This window comes from Panthera tigris, chromosome F2 (assembly GCF_018350195.1).
Source record: "Panthera tigris isolate Pti1 chromosome F2, P.tigris_Pti1_mat1.1, whole genome shotgun sequence".
Lineage (NCBI taxonomy): Eukaryota > Metazoa > Chordata > Mammalia > Carnivora > Felidae > Panthera > Panthera tigris.
The window spans coordinates 52,999,153-53,021,679 of NC_056676.1; the positions used below are offsets into that span (position 1 = coordinate 52,999,153).

General features: G+C 35.2%; 1 protein-coding gene across 2 annotated transcripts in view; it reads left to right on the forward strand.

Moving 5' to 3' along the window:
• Positions 1-22,527, forward strand: part of EMC2 (ER membrane protein complex subunit 2) — a 51,037-nt gene that overhangs the window by 3,993 nt on the left and 24,517 nt on the right. For both annotated transcript variants that reach the window (XM_042973573.1, XM_015534719.2), the window contains exons 2-5: positions 2,603-2,716; positions 3,210-3,274; positions 6,317-6,402; positions 13,521-13,578. In XM_042973573.1, coding sequence (XP_042829507.1) covers positions 2,603-2,716; positions 3,210-3,274; positions 6,317-6,402; positions 13,521-13,578 — 323 coding nt within the window. The remainder of the gene's footprint in view (positions 1-2,602; positions 2,717-3,209; positions 3,275-6,316; positions 6,403-13,520; positions 13,579-22,527) is intronic.

Consider the following 22,527-nt stretch of genomic DNA (forward strand, 5'->3'; position numbering starts at 1 on the left):
GCACTGTTCCAATTCTTAAGGATACAGTGCTAAATAAGACAGGCAGGGTCCTAGATCTCATGGAACATACCCTGAGATTTCACTTCTAAGCTAAAGATCTGTATTTATGTGTGTGTGTGCGTGTGTGTGTGTGTGTGTGTGTGTGTGTGTATATATATATATATATATTTTGTGAAGGTAATTTTTTCAAGGTAAGACCTAGAAAGATAGTTTGGCCCTTTGAATACTAGCCTAATTTGGGTGTCAGCATATGGGCAAGAGGTGCAGTGTAATGGAACATATCTATAAAACACTAAGTAATTTATATTCTCAAGGCATTTACTCTTTTAAAATAATCTGCCAAGTTGAAAGTGAAAATGGGTTTAAGACTATGTAAGTGAACCATGGCATAGGGGGATAGTGTTTGAATGAGTTCTGAGAACCCATGCTGTGGATCTAAAGATAACATATGTTATGTTGTGATATAATAAGGGATATATGTTTGGTCTTTATCCCCAGTTCCTGTCACAGAGCTCCTAAACCCTTGAAATTTCCTCAATGGTAGGGTTGATAGGAATATCTTTTGTTATATTTAGCCTTATTCCTGAGTTTCTGACACAAGAGCCTCTAAGACCTTTGGGGTTTCTAGAATGAGTATCTTTTTGTATGCTAATGAGATGATCTGTGGCTGGATAGCTTCAGATTGAAGGCTGGTCACCCAGAAGACCAGGATCCCTGATTGGAACTTTAGTCTCATTCCCTGAGTTTCTGGGAGGGGAGAGGATCTGGAGAACACTCATGCCCATGGAATGAAACCTCTATAAAGCCCCCTAAACTACAGGGTTTGGAGATCTTCCAGGTTGGTAAGCACATCAAGGTGCTGGGATGGTGATTAGCTTAGAAAAAGTATGGAAGTTCCTTTGCTTCGCCTCTCCCCCCTCACTTTGCCCTATGTATCTCTTCCATTTGACTGTTCCTGCATTATATGCTTTATAATAAAACCATAATAGTGAGTTCTTATCTAAATTCTGTGATTCATTCTAGCAAACCTGCAGAGGAGGTTGTGAGAACCCCAGACTTTATAGCGAGTTGGTCAGCAGTACTGGTGGCCCTGACTTGTGATTGATGTCTAAAGTGGGGGCAGTTTTGTGGGACTGAGCCCTTAACCTGTGGAGTATGAATGACCTGCTTTTTTGTTTGTTCATTTCCTCTTCAACCTTGTAAGATTTAGTTCAGACCCTGTGGAGAGTGAAAGTCCAGCTGATTTCTAGTTGTCAGTAGAAGGAATTAACTGTGTTAACTTGATTTGCTAAGACCATTTAAGATCTGTTTTCATCTTACAATTTTTATTTTCATTTTTAGACTTTGAGCTTTAGGGATTCAGATAATGCTTATAAAAGTAGAGAAAATCCCTTGTGCTTCTTTTATACTTATTCTTTAGGGGCCTGTCATTGATTATTTAACTTATGTGTTCAGCAACAATGTAACTGTTTAAATCTATTCTGCATCTGTCTATAGAAGGAAAAGGTGAGTAAGTGTGTTAGATTTTCAGAGGTAGAAGTAAGAAAGCATATATGTGATTTGTGAATTGGAGAGTTTTTTCTATCTTAACTATATGAAAAAATGATCTTTTGTTTACTGGATTAGGTACTGTTTCTTTTTCTCAGTTATTATTTCTGCTGTTATCAAAATGCTGCTTTTAAAAACTTTTCAGTTCACTCTTATTTTATAATATGCAAAGTTGTTCTTGTGACAGTTTTGTTTGCAGGTGCTTTTTATCTTACTTTCTTCTTTCCATTTATTATTATGTGTGTAACTGAAAGATTTCCTTTGTTCTGATTTTTTATGTGGTTTATTTTCCTGCATGGTTGTGTATCCTTATACATTATATGTACTGTTGTAATGTTATTAATGAAGTTTTGTGGTGAATATCCTGTCAGTACTGATACCAAATATGATCCTCTGAGTATGAAATTTTGCATTCTTGAGTGAGTAGGTGAGCTTCAGGAGCACCTTGGATTTTTGAGATTTCTATGCATAATTTTATGTGTTTCTTTTTTTCTGGGAAAATAATCCCTAGCTTTTATCAAATTCTGAAGTTGTCTGTAACTTCAAAAAAATTAAGATCCATAGTTGCTTCAAGGGATGGAGGATCTTTGTGGCAGACTCATGACATTTGTTACTTTTATAGTTGTGACATCAATTGTGATGTCTTTTTAATCTTATAAGGGGTCTATTGCTCTTGTTAAATTGATTTTCTGCTTTATGAACTTTGACATACCATAGACGTACATTAATATGACCTTATTTTCCGGGGCGCCTGGGTGGCTCAGTCGGTTGAGTGTCTGACTTTGGCTCGTGATCTTGCGGTTCGTGAGTTTGAGCCCCGTGTTGGGCTCTGTGCTGACAGCTCAGAGCCTGGAGCCTGCTTCAGATTCTGTGTCCCCCTCTCTCTCCGCCCCATCCCTGCTTGTGCTCTGTTTTTCTCTGTCTTTCAAAAATGAATAAACATAAAAAAATTTTTAAATATGGCCTTATTTTCCTGAAAAGTTGATTTCAACTTCCTTGTCAATTTTTTGGCATTGATCAAATATGTATGTAATAACAACTTTATTTTTTTCAGAGATGCGAGATAAAATGAGAAAATGGAGAGAAGAAAACTCACGAAATAGTGAGCAAATTGTGGAAGTTGGAGAGGAATTAATTAATGAATATGCTTCTAAGCTTGGAGATGATAGTGAGTTCTTATTCATGCTTACTTCATGTTCTATTTATGGCTTTTAGTTCTTTTAAAAACCATCTTTTCATTATGTTTTCCTGCTGTTCAATCTATGATTTGTCCCCTTTTAAGAAGAGTTTTCAGGAAGTCAATGATACATCATTTTGAGAAGGATTTCTAATTCCTGGTTGTAGTGGAGCTATCAAATAGGCCTTTTTGTTTTAATGACCACAGGGCTATCGTCCTGATCTGGTCACAATGTGCCTCATAAAGAATGTTTTAGAAGAGCCCAGGTATTAAACAATGGGAGATCTTTTTACTTTATAAGATACTAAGATATTTTATATTACTGAAAGTATATGAGGATGCTTTCTTAATTCCAGATATAATATGGTATATCAATTTTTAGTTATAAGTGACTTTAAAATATTAGAAACAAGAAAAATATCTAATTTCTGCTGGGAGATTTTGACATTAAATTCAGTTTTTTCCTCTCTCTATATATTTATAGTTTGGATCATATATGAACAAGTAATGATTGCAGCCCTAGACTATGGTCGAGATGACTTGGCATTGGTAGGTATTTAAACTAATTTTATTTCATTTTAAATTTGCTTCACGAAGTATATATAAGTAGCTAAGACTTAGTATATGGCTTGTATTTGAATGCTTTTATAGCTAGTTTTCAGTGCTACTCTTTTTTTTTTTAAGTTTTTTTTTTTTTTTTTTTTGAGAGAGAGTGCAAGCGGGGGAGGGGGAGGGAGAGGATAGGATCTGAAGCAGGCTCTGCGCTGACAGCAGAAGAGCCTGATGTGGGGCTTGAACTCACAAACTGAGATCACAACCTAAGCCAAAGTCACGTGCTCAACTAACTGAGCCACCCAGGTACCCCTTCATTACTACTCTTAAGAGTAGGTAAGACTAACTAGGTACTTGGGGACAGCGAACGTTCTTAAATCTTAACAGTACTGAAGAAGTTAAATTAGTTGGTGAAGATTATACACTTAAGAGTTGAATTATGCTATATTATAGATTTTAAAATAAGCAGCGGATGGTTTAAAACAAGTTTTTCTTTTGGGTTGTGGAATGACTTTCATAGCACAGACAGTCACAGACTTAGGATGATTTGACTTAGGAATTTTTTTTTTTTAACTTTTTTTTTTTTTTTAACATTTATTTATTTTTGAGAGAGAGAGAGACAGAGCATGAGCAGGGGAGGGTCAGAGAGAGGGAGACACAGAATCCGAAACAGGCTCCAGGGTCTGAGCTGTCAGCCCAGAGCCCGATGCGGGGCTCGAACTCACAGACCGCGAGATCATGACCTGAGCCGAAGTCGGACGCCCAACAGGCTTCCCTGACTTAGGATTTTTTGACTTTATGATGGTGTGGAAGCAATATACATTCAGTAGAAACTGCTTTGAATTTTGAATTTTGATCTTTGCCCGGGCCAGTGGTAGGTGATATCATGATGCTGGGCAGTGGCAATGGGCTGCACCTTCCAGCAGGCATGTGATCACAAGGGTAAACAATCGATAAACTTATTGCCATTCTGTACCCTTACAGCCATTCTGTTTTTCACTTTCAGTACAGTATTTAATAAATTACATGAGGTAGTTGATACTTCATTATAAAATAGTCTTTGTGTTAGATGATTTTGTCCATCTGTAGACTAATGTAAGTGTTCTGAGCATATTTAAGGCAAGCTAGCCTAAGCTATTCTGTTCAATAGGTTGGGTGTGTTAAATGCATTCTTGACATTCAGTATTTTCGACTTACCATGGGTTATGGGATGTAACCCCATTGTAAATCGAATATTAAATACTCTTTTGCAGTGCTTTAAATGTATCTCTTTCTTAAATTACTAGAAAATCCTAACATACATAGAACATGACTTAAAATACTAAATATAGCTTTTAAAATAAAAGAATAACTCATGTGGTAGGCACTGTGCTATAAATGCTTTATAGCAGGCTTTATTTAATCTTCACTTTGATTTGTGCTTGACACTATTGTTATATTGATTTTATATATCAAGAAGTAGAGGTTTCTGCTCTTTTATTCTATTGTTTTATAATCCTGAGTTCTTAAGTATCATCTCCTCATTTAAGCCAAAAAAAAAAAAAATACATGCAAACTGAAAGTTGAAATACCAGGAGAACATACTCATATCTGAATTAGCATTATTTTTTCCAAGGTAATTATGTTATATTGTTTCTACACCTAATTTTAGTGGAACTGTTAGTGGTAAATAAATATTCCATAAAATCTTTTGGATTACCTTCAGAACCTATGAGGTATAGTCTTTGTAATATTCACAGAGGTGGCAGCTTACATCGTAAGGGAGATATTAAGGTTTTTTTTTAAGTAGCTAAATGCCATTTGACAAATTAGGAGATCATATTAGATAATATTGATAACCAAAGCAGGAGATCAAATTAAATGCTAACTTTTTTTGTAACTTAGTATTTTTTTTAATGATTCAGAATTTCTACACAGCTTGATTGACCAAATAATATGAGTTTTGTGTGGTGTCATAGAAATAAATGAACATCATCTTTATTTTTAACTAATTGTAATGTTTTTCTTAGTGTGGCAGATTTTTAGCCACATACTTGGAAGCAATACTTGCAGATCATATTAAAACTTATTTTATTACTGATTAATAGTTTCTTCACTAATGAAATGTATTTTTTTGGTCACTTATGCTTTGGGGCACTAGAATGGACCATTTTTATAATCCTCGACATTTCTAGCATTCAGATGTTGGTGAGATCATAGTTGGTGCTCAGTAAGTATTTGATTATTTAAATTAATGGATGAATTATGTATATTTCCCAAAGGAGATTGGCTCCATAGACCTGGTGTCTGCATTTTATGACCCCAAATCAGGTTATGTGTACTGACAAGATGATTGATTAATACATGATTTCAACAGGGAAAAATTGAACAAAGTGTTAATATTATTTGCTAGGGACTTGAGAATACTATCAAAGAGCTTAATTTTTATAAAGAGAATACTTAGGCAATAGTTAGAAGCAAAAAACCTGGAAGCTGTTATAAGCATTTAAGTTGGGTCTGGCACATTATGGAAGCAGTTTTTTTTTTAAAGTTCTTTTATTATTTCTGAGACAGAGAGAGGGAGAGAGAGAATGAACAAGAGGGCAAGGGGCAGAGAGATTGGCAGACACAGAATCTGAAGCAGGCTTCAGGCTCTGAACTGTCAGCACAGAGCGCAAAGCAAGGCTCGAACTCATGAATTGTGAGATCATGACCTGAGCTGAAGTTGGATGCTTAACCGACTGAGCCACCAGGCACCCCAGAAGCCATTTTCAAGGAGGAATAATATGGCAATATCTCAAGACTTATTAGTGTACTCCATGACCTGCTCATTTTCCCAGTTAGGATTTTGAGAACTGATTGTTATTCCCACTGTAATTTCAGAGTTCTTCTTTTACCCCATTATTTATTACCAATTAATTTCACTTCATGTCATTAGATTACACAGATGAAATGATTTAAGAAGATACACTGAAGACTGTAGTCCATTCCTTGTAGCCCATTTGGTACATGTAATGTAATTACTACTATTTAAGCCTTTTTTACCAATTATTTTTTCAGTTTTGTCTTCAGGAGTTGAGAAGACAGTTCCCTGGCAGTCATAGAGTCAAGAGACTAACTGGGATGAGATTTGAAGCCATGGAAAGGTAACTGAATCTTAAAAACAGTGTGATCCCATTTTAAAATGGTAAACATGGGTATAGATGTAGGTCCTGCCTACATGGCAACATTGTTAATTGTGCAAGATTTTTTGCTACTGAGTTTCAGAATAGTGTCAGTGCTTCTCAGCATAAGTTTTGCCAATTACTCCCAATAAATAGGATTTGACATAGGAGTGTAATTCATTTACCATCTCTGGCCTAGAGAAATGGGATCATGTTCTGGAGTAAGGACAGTTTTATATCCTCTTTCTAGGATTTATTAGCTGTTTACCTGACACGTTATTTAACTTATTTTTGTTTAAGCCTTTTAGCTTTACTCCTTTGCAAAACAGGAATATTACCAACTTGTCAGGGTTGTTTTGGGAATTAGTAATGACATGTGTGTAGTATCCATACAGGCATTCAAGGTATAGAAGGTATTATTATTTTTTTAATTGAGATACAATTGACATTCCGTTGGTTTCAGTTGTATGATATCATGATTTGATATTCATATATATTTTGAAATGATTACCACAATAAGTTTAGTTAACGTGCATCACCATACATTGTTACAATATTTTTTTCTTATGAGAACTTTTAAGATTTACTCTCTTAGCAACAGCTTTCAAGTACACAATAGTATTGTTAACTATGGTAACCATGCTGTACATTATATTCCCAGGACTTTAACTGGACGTTTGTACCTTTTGACCACTGTTACCTAGTATGCCCACCCCCACAGCCCACCTCTGGCAACCACTAATCTGTTTTCTGATTCTATGAGTTTGTGTTCTTTTTGATTCTACCTGTAAGTGAGATTATACAGTATTTGTCTTTGTCTTTGTTTTTGACTATTACACCTAGCATATGCCCAGGGTCATCCAACTTCATAAATAGCAGAATTTCTTCCTTTTTTATGGCTGAATAATATTCCATTATATCAGACTTCTTTATCCACTTATCTGTCACTGGATACTTAGGTTGTTTCCATGTATTGGCTACTGCAAATAATGCTGTAGTGAACATGAGTGTGGAAATAAATATCTTTTCAAGATAGTGATTTTATTTCTTTTGGATAAATACCCAGAAGTGGAATTGCCAGATCAAATGGTAGTTATATTTTGAATTTTTTAAGGAACCTCCATACTGTTTTTCATAGCGGCTCTGCTAATTTACATTCCCACCCACGGTCCATAAGGGTTCCCGTTGCATACTTGTCAACACTTACATCTTGTCTTCTTGACAATAGTCATTTTATTATGTGTGAGGTGATAGCTCATTGTGGTTTTGATTTTTGTTTCCCTGTTGATTAATGATGTTGAACACTGTTTCATATACCTGTTTGCCATTTGTATGTCTTCCTCGGCAAATGTCTTTTTCAATTCCTCTGCCTCTTCTTAGCCGCATTTTTATTTTTTGCGATTGTGAGTTTGTTTTGTTGTTTTGTTTTGTTTTTGTTTTGTTTTTATTTTAGAGAGAGCCAGCAGGGGAGATGGGCAGAGGGAGAAGAGACAGGGAGAGAGAGAATCTTAAGCAGCTTCCTTGGCCAGCGTGGAGCCCTATGTGGGGCTCAGTCTCACAACCGCAAGTTCTTGACCTGAGCCAAAGTAAGGAGTGGGACACCCAGGTGTCCCTGTATAAAGTCTTTATATGTATTAGATATTAACTCCTTATCAGATATTTGCAAACATCAGATGATTTGTAAATATTTTTTCCCATTCTGTAAGTTGTCTTTTCATTTTGTTGAATGTTTTTTTGTTGTTGTTTTACAGAAGGTTTTAGTTTGATGTTGTCCCATTTCTTTATTTTTGTTTTTGTCGGCCTTTGCTCCTTCTAAAAAATTATCACCAAGACTCTTGTCAGAGAGCTTACTGCCTATGTTTTCTTCTAGGAGTTTTACGATTTCATATCTTATGTTGAGGTCTTTAATCAATTTTGAGTTGATTTTTGCATATGGTATAAAGATAGTAGTCCAGTTTTATGTCTTTTGCATATGACTGTCCAGTTTTCCCAGCACCATTTATTGAAGAGACTATCCTTCTCCCATTGTATATTCTTATCTTCTCCTTGGTAAATTAATTGACCATTTATGTTTGGGTTTGTTACTGGATTCTCTGTTGTGTTCCATTAATCTGTGTGTCTCTTGTTATGCCAATACCATAATGCTTTGATTATTATGCCTTTTTTATATGGTTTGAAGTATGATGTCTTAAGCTTTGTTCTTATTGTGCAGGATGGCTTTGGATATTCAGGGTCTTTTGTGGTTCCATACAAATTTTGGAACTTTTCTAGTTCTGTGGGAAATGCCATTGGAATTTTTATAGGAATTGCATAGAATCTTTAGATTACTTTGAGTAGTATGGAAATTTTACCAATAATCTTCCAATCCATGGGCATGGATATCTTTTGATTTTCTTCAATTTCTTTCATCAGTGTGGTACAGTTTTCAACATACAGGGCTTTCACCTCTTTGGTTAAATACATTCCTGGGTAGTGTATTCTTTTTGATGACTTGTAAATGAGATTAATAGATTATTATTAGTATATTATTAATGTATTAATTTATTAATAGATTATTATTAGTGTATTAAAATGAAACAGATTTTTATATCTTGATTTTCTATCCTGCAACCTTACTGTATTTATTAGGTCTAACAGTTTTTGATGGGATCTTATGTTCCATTAAGCTATGTTTATCTGTATTGATCTATCTCTCAATTTTAGGGGCAGTGGTTTACTTGGTCAATTTTCTGATGGATCTAAAAAGAGTTGTTGGTTTGTTAACTTTGTTTAGCCTTTTTCTTGTGAGGATGGGAGTGATGACTTTCAGAATCATCATGTGCCAAACCAGGAACTAGAAATCTTGAGCATCTTTTCATACAATTACTGGCCATTTGGAGAAATGTCTATTCGTATTCTTTGCTTCTAGATGGGAGTTACTTATAAGAGTTCTTTAAATATAGTCTAGATGCACGTCCCTTGTCAGATAATATGATTTGTAAAACTTCTCACATTATGTGAGTTGTCTTTTCACTTGCCTAATGGTATCCTTTGATTACAAATGTAAGTTTTTTATTTTTTATGAAGTCCAGTTCTGTTTTTCCATTGTCACTTGTACTTACGGTGTCATGTAGAAACCATTGCCTAATCAGGGTCACAAAGGTTACACCTGTCCTTTCTTCTAAGAGTTTTATGTTGCTGTTAGTTTTTATATTTAGGTCTTTGATCTGTTTCAGTTAATATTTTTTATGGGGTGAGGTAGTTGCCCAACTTTATTCTTTGGCATGTGGATATCCAGTTGTTCCAGCATCTTTGTTGAAATAACTTTGCTTTCCCCATTTAATTGTCTGGCACCCTTGTTGAAAATTAATTGAATGTAAATGTGAGGGTTGATTTCTGGGCTTTCAGTTCTGTTCCATTGATCTATATGTTTATCACATACCACAGTGTATTGATTCCACACTATTGATAGTGTAGCTTTGTGGTAAGTTCTGAAATTTGTAAGTATGAGGCCTTTGACTTCCTTCTTTTTTTTCCCCAAAGAGGATTTTGTCTATTCTGAGTCCTTTGAATTTATTACATATGAATTTTAGGGTTAGCTTATTGCCCCTTACTTTTTTAATTTGGTGTTTTAAGTAAGAGGTAACTTGTACCTAGTTATAGTAGCTTTTAATAAGCAAGATGTATTGATATAATTTTTCTTAACCCTTTTGTTCCTTGGCTTTTGGCTTACGTGTTTGTTTATATGTACATTTTAATCTCATTGGATCTTCTCTGTAAGCAAGCAAAGGGCATAAAGAAAAATAAATAAAATAGTATTATTTTAGGTTAACAGAAAGTAATTTGAATCGGGACGGAATGGAAGAAATCTACAAAGGATTGTTCCTGAATCAGTGTTCTACTCTAATATCCCTTTGTTTTATTTCAACTATAGTATATCTAGTATTTTTACACCATTCTTAAAATATGTAAATAGCCAAACACATCCCAGAATCCAACATGAATGATTTTTAAAATTATCTTGTAAAGGTTTGAGAGGTACTAGTTTCCAAAGGACACATTTTAATAGTTCCTATCCCTCCACCCCCTTTCTAACTGTACAAAAAATTGATATGGTAACAATAATTTACTCTTAAGTCAAGTTTTCTAAGATACCTAGTGAACTTTAATTTCTTTCACCTTGCTCTTTAATTGAAACTCATATAATCATTTTACCTAGTAAAGTTTTGCTGTTGTGTTTTTTAATTTTTTTTCTCCTGAAAGAGTTGCTATTATGTGTCTTTGTTACATGGAGCCATTAACCATTGATTCTCATATACGATTGTGTGAATTAGAGTGATCTGTGCCCTTTTAAAAAAAATACGTAGTTGCCTAGTCTCCATTTTACTGAGATCAGTTTGTTAATGGTGTAATCCAGAATTTTCTTTAAAGGAAGCCCTGCAGGAGAATTGACAAGTAGGTTTGAGAACATTGCTGACTAAAGGTAAATTTTTGTAGACCTGCAGTGTATTAGGAGTCTCTAGAGAAACAGAATCTAGAGGGTATTTGTATACATATATGGGGTAGGAGGAGGGAGGTAGGACGCAAAGAGAGAGGGAGAGAGATTTACTATGAAGCAATTATGGAGGCTGAGAAGTCCCAGAATCTGCTATCTGCAACTTGGAGAGCCAGGAAGTTGGTGCTGTAATTCTGAGTCCAAGTCCAAAGGCCTGAGAACCAAGGGAACTAATGGTGTAAATCCCAGACTGAGGGCAAGAAAAGATGAGATGAGATGTCCCAGCTCATGTAGTGAGACATTAAAAAGGGATGAATAACTCTTTGCTCTGCATTTGTTCTTTTCAAACTCTCAAGAGATTGGGTGATGTCCACCTACATTGGGAAAGGCAGTCCGTTTTACCGAGTACACAGATTCAAATGCAAATCTCATCTGGAAACACCCTCAGACATACCCAGGAATAATATTTAATCTGGGTATCTCATGGCCAGTTAAGTTAATACATCACACTCAGTTAAAAAAAATTAACCACCACATTCAGTTTTTACAGAACTGAATATTTTGGGGGCTCCTGGGTGGCTTAGTTGGTTAAGTGTCCAACTTTGGCTCAGGTCATGATCTTATGTTTCGTGAGTTCAAGCCCCACGTTGGGCTCTGTGGGGACAACTCAGAGCCTGGAGCCTGCTTTAGATTCTGTGTCTCCCTCTCCACTCACGCTGTCTCTCTTTCTCTCTCTCTCTTAAAAGTAAATAAACATATGGGCACCTGGGTGGCTCAGTCGGTTAAGCGTCTGACTTCGCTTCAGGTCATAATCTCAGGGTTTGTGAGTTTGAGCCTTGTGTCAGGCTCTGTGCCGACAGCTTGGACCCTGGAGCCTGCTTCGGATTCTGTGTCTCCCCATCTCTGCCTCTCCCATGCTCATGCTCTGTCTCTGTCTGTCTCTCAATAATAAATAAATGTTAAAAAATTTTAAAAGTAAATACATAAACATTAAAATTTTCTTTAATAAATTACTATATTTTTATTGTAGTAAAACTTCAATATAATATAAAACTAGGTATTAATAATGTCTTATGTGTATAGTTTTTATATAGCTGTAACAGCAATGTAAGTTTTCTAATAAAATACTCCCCAAAACTAGAAGACTACTAAAATTCAGATTACCATTATATTAGTAAAAGGAATGGTTTCCTACCTTCCTGTGTCATTTTCTTTGTATTTCCCAGAGTTTACATAGTTGGAGAAGGATTCTCAGGGGATTCTTATGTACCGTGTCTTATGTACTGTGTCATAGAACCCTTGCTCTATAGCATTAATTTTATCTTTATATACTTCATTGTTTTGCTTTATTAATATTTAATGATTTTATTTTAGATTTCCCCATTTAATTGCAGGTTCTTTTGAGGCTAGCCATACTTACTATTTTAGCATGTATTTGAGGTCCAAACTAATTTTATTTGAACTGCTTTTAAGTCTAATTGACTTAATGTGCAGTGATGCTGTTTGGCCTTCACATGGTATGGACCCATTTACAAATTAAGTCTGCTTTTCTTTTTCTCAGTTGTCTGCTACAGTTAAAATATTCTTACCTACTAGCATGATCATAATCACAAAGAGGCTTGGGCACTAAAATTGTGGGGCAGTATTCAGTTAAAAGATGTGTCATCATAATGATCTAGAATATTTATATATTGAATATCATTAAGAGAAAAATATAAAATTAAAAAACTCTCTTAGGAAACTTATGAATAGATTTCAAGAATGTAGCTGTTGTTTCTAGTTTTAGAAACACTGTTGTGAAAGTTTTTACATACTGTTTTTGTTTTCTCTAAAGATCTGTATCTGGAATAAAGAAATTGATTTGGAATGGAGTTGGGGTTGTGGATGTTGTTAGGAAGGAATTTCAGGATCACTTAGCTATTTTCTTGCATCCTGAGCAAGATTACCATTTGTAAGACTATATGATGTTCTTTATGTGATTTTTGATGTATTCCTCCCCTTGATTCCCTATGACATAATGTTCATTTTGGGTTGTTAGTTATATGCTGTCATGTTTGATTATTTTTTTCATTTGATAAATTGTCAACTATTCTTCTTATAAGATTGTAACTCACTAAAGTGTATTGCAAGTGTGTATTTAGCAGGTGCTTAATGAATTGAACTGAACGAGCTCAACTAAGAAAAGCTATCATAAGTATTCATTAAAGGAGAATTAAATCATAGATCATTTACTTGTGAATTTGTTTAAAATTAAACTTGCTCTTCTGCCTTACTGGCTGTAATTCTAGGTATATCTAAGACCACAAAGGTATCTCTCTGTGCTGCTAGTTTTTACCTTTGTATTTAGGCCAAATTGAATCCATGTATTTTTGTTCATCTCTGTTTTTCTTTGTTCATGAATCAGTATATTTTTGAAGTCAGGTTTTTTTATAAATGCTTTATACATGAAGCTTTTCTGTAAAAAATTTCTAGCAAATTACTACTGTTACATGAAGATCAGAAGAGAGTTGGATTCCAATTGTCAATGCATTTAAAGTCCTGCCAGTTTAATGTTTTTCTGTATTTACTATTTGTCACTAAATATTAAGGTAATGATTCTTGATGTTTCTTTTTTTTAAAAAAATAGATACGATGATGCTATACAACTGTATGATCGAATTTTACAAGAAGATCCAACTAACACTGTAAGTTAGCTGACTGTCTAAATTTTATTTTAAAAGGTGAAATTTATTCATTTTTGAAATAATGTGAAAATACATATGAAACCAGGTTTTAGCTTCTTATTTTAAATAATTTATGTTGAGGGTGCCTGGGGGGCTCTGTCGGTTAAGTGTCCAACTCCTGAAATCGGCTCAGGTCCTGATCTTGTGGTTGTGGGATTGCGTAGGGCTCTGTGCTGAGCATGGAGCTTTCTTGGGATTCTCCCTCTCCCTCTCTCTCTGCCCCTCCACCATTCACTTGCTTTCTCTCTCTCTTCCTAAATAAATAAACCTGAAAAAAAAATATATGTTGGACCACAGTTTTAAAATAGATTTAAAACTCTTCTGTAAAATTTGACTCATAAGATACCTTATTAAAAAGAAACTAGTGGAGGGACCCCTGAGTGGTTCAGTCAGTTAAGTGTCTGACTTCGGCTTAGGTCATGATCTCACAGTTCCTGAGGTCGAGGACCATGTTGGGGTCTGCCCTGATAGCTAGGAACCTGCTTGGGATTCTCTCTCTCTCTACCCCTCCCTTGCTCTCTGTCTTTCTCTCTCTCTCTCTCAAAATAAATAAACTTAAAAAAAAAAAAAAAAGAAACTATTGGAAATTTAGAAAGAGAATTTTATGTGCTTGCAAAAAAGCCCAGCAGAGTTCAGTGGTTTTGTAATATTTTTCAGTTTATGATATACTAACTTGTTTTGTTTTGGTAGTTATATTTTAGTTGTCTCAATGAAAAGTGAAGTCATGACAGTAATTGGTATATAGAATTAATAAAGGTGTTTTGTTTTTTTTTGGCCTTATACCTAGATAAGAACATATATATGTACATATAACATACATGTATACATATATACACATAAAGAAGAAAAATATATTGTGTTTCCCATAAGATAACATCTTTAATTATCCTGATTTGAACAAATATATTAGTGTATTGTGCAGAACATTTGTTCCAGATATACTTATGTAATGTTACTTGTTTTTAAAGTACTCTGGTGAAGATTTTTTTTAATTTTGAGAACATTTTAGTTTACTACTTTTGCATAATGGCTTTCCTCAGACTTATCTTTTCTCAATGAAAAGCTAGAGAGATTTTAGATAACATATCAGGCATTTTAATTTTTTATTATGTCCATGCATACATATGCCTGCTAAAAGAAAATATTTTTAGAAGTTTTGAACAAAAACCAGTTTGATGGGGCGCCTGGATAGCTCAGTCGGTTGAACGTCCAACTTTGGCTCAGGTCATGATCTCGTGGTTTTGTGAGTTTAAGCCCTACGTCGTGCTCTGTGCTGACGGCTCAGAGCCTGGAGCTGCTTCAGATTCTGTGTCCCCCTTTCTCTCCACCCCACTCCTGCTTGTGCTCTGTCTCTCTCTCTTTCAAAGATGAATAAACATAAAAAAATAAAAATAAAAAAAAAAAACAACCAAAAGCCAGTTTGAGTTTGTTTTGTCCTTTTAGAGGAGGAGAAATTGTTATATTAGCATAATACAAATACATGAAGGTTTTCTCTTTTTGGCAAGCATTTCATTCAAAATACACATTTTTGAAAAGTCATTTGATGTATGATTGTGGATTATAAGATGCAGAAATACTGAATATTAAACATTAGTTACTTGATTTGTTTTAAGTAAATTATGCATGTTGGGGAATTATTTAATATTGAACTGTCCAATATTTAGTTAACATTTATCTCAGGCATTCATTAGTCATAAACCCCTAATCTCTGCTATCTCTTCTGATACCCTGTAGTAATTCTTATGTTTGTTGCTTGAATGATAAGCTTTTTTCAACTTTATTGAGATTTAATTGACAACATTTCGTAAGTTACACATGGTGGTAATATATATCTATGTAGTGAAATGGTTTAGATTTTTGCTGTTAATATTATCCCATCCCAGGGAAATTTTCTCTGGAAACTTCCTAGGGTTTTTTGGGAGGGGCTGGGGGAATGGAGTGTAGAGGTAGATATTTAAATGGCAAGGATGTATTATTTTATGAGGATTCTCAGCATATAGAAAGTTCAGGGAAAAGTTTTGACAGAGCTGCAAGCCTATCTGTTATTAAAAACAAAAACAGAGTTATTATTTATCTAGATATTTCCAATAAAAAGGGAGTTAAAATGGGAAAGTTTTGAATACTTTTTTTAATCTTAACTATCGTAATTACTTGCCACCTGTTTTAAGAAAATGGCACTGTTTTTCTTTCCTTATAGATTTTCTCATGTACTTATTTCAGTTATAAGACTTTACCACAGTTTCAAAGGTATTCATTTTTCATGCAGTCATATATTGAAAATACAAACTCACGTTTCTGAAAAGTTTCAAAACATTTTTTTTGATAACAGTTAAAAATCAATAGCTTATAATTTAATTTCTTGGAATTATGGGTCAAACATTTTACTTATGTGTCATTTTAAGTGGGGGATATTTTTAATAAATTATTTCACTTTTTCAGGATTTAAGATAATATGTAATTATTTTTCTGTGTTTGTAGTACTTTCCATGTTCTATGGCTCTAAGACTGACTAAAAGAGATATCCAAATGGTTTTACTCGTAGACTATGTATGAGGGTGGTAGTAACTAAATCCCATGAAAGACCTAGAACTAATTAACTCTAGTAGGGGAAGACTTTATTTGTATTAAACAGTTAAGTGGCAGTGTAAAAGACTTCACAGTTTCTTTTTTCAAAGCAGCTTTAATGTATGACCTTAAAGGTGGGAAAATCTGGTTTCATCCTCATCCATAGTTATAATTCAAGCTTTTACACTGTAGTTCTTCTTTGCATTGTCTAAAAGTGATCATATGACTCCTTCATTGGTCTTGTGCCTCTGTTCCTAGATATCCAGTATAGAAATTATCTTGTTCATTCAAGCTTTAAGGAGCTCTCCTTCCCTCTCACATGCATTCATTAATCTTTCTTTTTTTTTTTTTTATTTTTTTTAATGTTTATTTACTTTTGAGAGAGACAGACAGACAGACAGAGAGAGCATGAGCTGGGGAGGGGCAGAGAGAGAGGAAGACACAGAATCCGAAGCAGGCTCCAGCCTCTCAGTTGTCAGCACTGAGCCCAACATGGGGCTCAAACTCATGAACTGCAAGATCATGACCTGAGTTGAAGTCAGATGCTTAACCAACTGAGCCACCCAGGAGCCCTGCATTCATTAATCTTTCAAAAAATATTTGTTGAGTGCCTGCAGTATGCTTGGTGCTGGGAATAGAAGAACAAATTAGACACCCGCTTGACTTTGCACTTAGGGATGCAGAGTGATATGAACAGATTTTGGACTTTGACAATAGACTATTAAATTCGTATTCTTTAGTGACTTGCTGGGTGATTTTTTGAGCCTTGCAGGCTTTGAAGGATGAGTGTGGTTGAAATGAAGCAAAGATGATGGGCTGGGGAAAGTCCTCATATCTTATGAATGAAGCCTTCACACTGTTAAAGTACAAAGTTTACCGAGGAAAGAAAGAAAAAAGTGATTAGAAAGGAAGTTTTCAATTTTCTTCTGGGAGGGTGCTAAAATTTTTTTTCTCCCATCTATTTTTTAAAATTTGTTAAATATTTTTTTTGAAGATGCAAAACCTACCCATGTTTAAAACTACAAACAATACAAAAGAATATATGTATGTATAAGTCTTTCCTCTTACTCCTGATCTCAATTCCTCCTTCACTTAGGGAAACATTGTTAACATTTCTAATGTATTCTTCCAGAGACTTTTTCCTTGTGAACACACATGCATGTATGCATGAGTGTATCCCTTTTGATAGAGTGATTTGAAATGCAAATTATGGCATACTCTATTTCACAACACAGTGTAAAGATCATTCTATATATCAGCACATCCTTTACATCATCCTTTGATTAGCTACATAGCATTTTGTTGTATGATGTATAGTCCCTGTCTTGAAAAACAGTTTTAAGTTAAATTGAAACAGTTTGATGAACCCTTGGGTTGATTCTGATATCTTTCTCCCAGGAACAGTGTTGCAGAGAATGCCATTTGTAGGATGGATTCCTACTCTGCAGTCTAAGTCTGGAGGTCTATACATTTTAAACTTTGATAGGGGTGCCTGGATGGCTCTGTTGGTTGAGCAAATGACTTGATTTCGGCTCAGGTCATGATGCCATGGTCCTGGTATTGAGCCCTGTGTCAGGCTCTACACTGAGCAAGGAAACTGCTCCCTCTCTCTCTCTCTCTTTCTCTCTCTTTCTCTCTCTCTCTCTCCCTCCCTCTCTCCCTCCCTCTCTCCCTCCCTCTCTCCCTCCCTCCCCTGCTTATGTGTGTAAGTGTGCTCTCTCTAAAATTAAAAAAAAAAATTGTTTGATAGATGTTGCCAAATTTCCTTCCACAAAGGCTTTTTAGCATCCTTATTCATTTCTCTGGTGTATGAGAGTGCTTCTCCTGTATTCTCCCACATGGTATACACTATCAGCTTTTTGGTTTTTAACCTTTGCCAGTCTAATTGGTAAAAAATGTTATCTTGTTATAATTTGCATTATGAATGATGTTGGATCTTTTCATATACTTAAAAAGCCATTTGTACTTCTCTTTCTGAACTTCCTCCTTTAATACCTTTTTTAGATGAAATTTTATTTCTATTCTTACTGAAGAGAGGGCATGGTACTGTGCTCTACCTAGTTAACCTCTTTCTTCTTCCGCACTCATTGACCTCTGAGAAAAACTAGGGTTCTGAGGAACAATATTTTGTACCTCTGAATTGGTTCTTTGTACAGAGTGACTGGAGATGCAGCAAGATGGCCTTATTTGTGAACAACCTGGTATGTTACATTTCAGAACTTAATTTTTATTCTTAGAAAATGCACAATGAAGTCAAATTTTGATTAGGGAAATACCACCAGATATTTTTAGAAATAACTTTTTTGTTAATAATACGGGAGATAAGGACGCCTGGGTGGCTCAGTCAGTTCGGTGTCCAACTTCAGCTCAAGTCATGATCTCACGGTTTGTGAGTTTGAGCCTTGTATTGGACTCTGTGCTGACAGCTTGGAGCCTGGAGCCTGTTTCCGATTCTGTGTCTCCCTCTCTCTTTACTCCTCCCCTACTCATACTCTGTCACTCTGTCTCTCAAAAATAAATAAACGTTAAAATAATAGAAAAATAATAATATGGGAGATAGTTTGAAGGAGATGTGATGAGATAAAATAATTTGTAATTTGGAGGCTGCTCGGTCTTAGGCCAGAGATTATAGGGATCTAATCCTAGGACAAGTAGAACTGGAAAGGGTAGGGAATGGATGAAAGAATATTTTGCAATGAAAGTACAAAAAAATTAAAATTACTGGGGCGCCTGGGTGGCTCAGTCGGTTAAGTGTCCGACTTCGGCTCAGGTCATGATCTCGCGGTTTGTGAGTTCAAGCCTCGCGTCGGGCTCTGTGCTGACAGCTCAGAACCTGGAGCCTGTTTCAGATTCTATGTCTCCCTCTCTCTCTCTGACCCTCCCCCATTCATGCTCTGTCTCTCTCAAAAATAAATAAACGTTAAAAAAAAATTAAAAAAAAAATAAAATTACTTAGATGTGAATGGTTTTTAGAAAGGTAACTCTCAAATATACCTATCAAAGCCAAGTATTGGATTAGGCTCACTGTGAGCTTTTATCCCTTGGCTTACCTGAGCACCAGTTTTTTTGTTTGTTTGTTTGCTTTCGAAATAAAAGTAGGCCTTTCTTCCTTTGAAAGTTCCTTGAGCGAAATCATTATGTCCATTGCATGGACTAATGCCTAGCATATGGTAGGCCTTCAATGAATACTTGTCGAACTTATATGCCTTTCAGAAAAGAGGTATAGTAATTACTCCCTTTTTAATTTAATTTCGTATTTCAGAAAGATCAGATTTTGCCTAGAATTGTAAACCGCATAGTGTGATTTATCAAATATTTGAAGTTTTGTTTTGGAATTAGATGTAATTGCCTCTGTGCCAAAGATGAAGATGTTTTCAGAATGCCACATTTCTTAGGGTAGTGGGCATAAGCCTTGGAAGAACCTAGAATTCTGCTTTCCTTCTGTAAGTCAGTGGTCTGTTTCTTCCTAGGTCCCAGCATCTGCAGTAAGGGAGTCTAGATTGTATTTTGCTGGTAGATCTTAATCCTTTAATCTTTTCCTAGGTGGCATTTCTTCCCCACTGTAGCTTATTTTTTTAAGATATGACAAGTGTTTCTGGAAGAATTGCTGGCTAGCCTCTTTGTACGTAGTGTTACAGAAAGCATGTAGCAAGTTTGATGAAGATTTGTTGGTGGTCATCAGTACTTTATATTTTATGATAGAAATATTTTATAATAGAAATTTCTAACTGCTGTTATTAAAATCACTTGTGAAGTGGAACAGTTTTCACTTTTTAAAAAAATCATTATTTATTTATTTTGAGAGAGAGAGAGAAAGAGAGAGAGAACATGCAAGCCAGGAGAGGAGCAGAGAGAGAGGAGAGAGAGACTCCCAAACAGGCTCTGCACTGTCAATGCAGAGCCTGATGCCAGGCTCAATTTCACAAACTGTGAGATTATGACCTGAGCTGAAATCAAGAGTCAGACACTTAACTGACCGAGCCACCCAGGCACCCCTGGAACAGTTTTCATTTTTTTTTTTAACATATATATTGTTTTTGTTTTTTTTCTTTTTTGAGAGAGAGCGTAAGCAGAGGAGGAGCAGAGAAAGAAGGGGACAGAGGATTTGAAGCAGGCTCTGTGCTGGTAGGCTGACAGGAGCAAGCCCAATGAAGGGGCTTGAACTCACAAACCATGAGATTGTGACCTGAGCCAAAGGCTCAGCTGACTGAGTCATGCAAGTGCCCCGAACAGTTTTCATTTCTAAGACTCAAACTGACATTTGCAAAGCTTTTTCCCAACAAGACATTTAGAAAAATTCAGAACATTGGCATACTTTTAGGAAAGAAAGTATAAAAAAGAAATAAATGGAAATTGATAAATATTCAAGACTTGACTTAACTTTTAGTCCAATTAATGCTATTTTAAAACTGTTTTGACATACAATTGATGTAGAATAGACTGGACACATTTAACTAAGGTGTGCAATTTGGTAAGTTTTGACACTTGGATATACCTGTGAAGCCATCACACAATCAAGATTGTGAACAAAACTATCATCTTCAAAAGTTTTTACTCCTTTCCATTTTTGTATTCCTGTAATATAATCTTGAGCTTTCTTGTGGTATAGAAGTTACTTGGAAGCAATTTGATCCTTTTGGGTCTTTGTTAGAGAGGTTCAGAGCAATGTATATAGGGCTGATGATACCTCATTACATCCTTCTGGGCACTCTGTCCATTGCCACAGGAATCATGGCATTTTCTAGTCTGGTTGGTGGGAATAGGCACTATTCCCATCCCTGTGTGAGCTCAAGACACTTCCCCTTAAGCCTTTCTGGTGATTCTTTCCTTGGCTTGGGTAGTGTTTTCACTCACATGCACTGGTCAGTACAAGGCTGAATACTCCAGGAAAACCCTTCAGATTCAAGGGGAATCTAGAGTTCTTATTCTGTTTCTTTTTTCTCTAGTACTATGTCTATAAGCTCTAGCCTTTGATCTTCCTGACACTCAGCTCCTTTTCCTGAACTCACAGTCTACTGAACTCAACCTGTTTTCTCTTCCTGCGCAGGATTCATTCCATGAAACTCCCTCAAGGTAGCAAGCCAGGACAATAAAAATAGGGCTCACCTCATTTGTTTCCAGCCGCTCAGGGATCACTGTGCCTCTTGTCCTGTGCCTTAAAAGTGATTGTTTCATGTATATAGTCTAGTTCTTTGATTGGTTCAGGCAAGAGGGTAAATCTGATCCCTGTTACTCCCATCTTGGCCAGAAATGAAATCCTTGCTTAATGCTCACTTAAAATTATCATGATAAAAAAAGATTGGTTCTTATACCAGCATGTGGTATTATTTTTCTTTTAGGAGAAATAACATGGAAAAGACTGTTGCATAGTATATAACTTAATAATATATCATTGCCTATATGACAGTTGTTGCCACATAGGTATTTCTTTAAGCTGTCATACATAGTTTAATTAGGAAGACTGTCCTTGCCTTAGTTGAAGTGTTACCACTTAAAAGTTTGTTTTAGACTTTATACTATTAGGAAATAAAATGCTATATCTTAGCATTATCTTAGCTATATCTTATATTTTACATGATCAATCAATATATTGCTTATATAGTAGAGATTTTTGGGCACTTTTCCCAAATTGATTAATTAAAGCCTTATATTTAAAACTTTCAGTTACAAAGTTAATACTGAATTCTGTTTGTTTTACATTGTTATAAAATTATGACATTTCACCTACTACAAATACACATAATTCAAAATAATAGTAACAATTATTTAACCTGTAATATTTCAGATTCTTTCAGGAAGTCTAGAAGGTTCTAGAATGGGAATCAGAAATTTCAGATTCTACTCTTAATTCTGTCTCTTCTGATGCATTTAAGTTGTTTAAATCTGTTTTCCATCATTTATAAAAGGTGTGTTTTTTAAAAGGCATTTTAAACATGAATTATCTTTGAAACCTTACAGCAGTGCTTTACAAACTATATTTTGCAGCATGCTGCTGACCTAAAAATATCAGTGTATATTCAACAGTAGATAGATGGTTCTGCTGTTAAATCACCAAGAAAAAGAATTAAAGTTAGATGGGTGTTTTTAGTGTACGCTTCTTCATGAAACATATTGTACACAATGGTATCCATTACAATGTTCATACCATACTTCTTACCATGGAAGTATTCATTGTTATTCATGTTCATACTTAGACCTTTTGTCTGATATGTCACATTTGAATCTAATATTTTCAACAAATTTCATTACATCTTTGTAATATCTCAACTGGTGCAAATCCTATAAAGATTGGACAAGATTTTAGTATCAAACGAAGCAACCTGTTCTGGGCTTTTAAAGATCTCA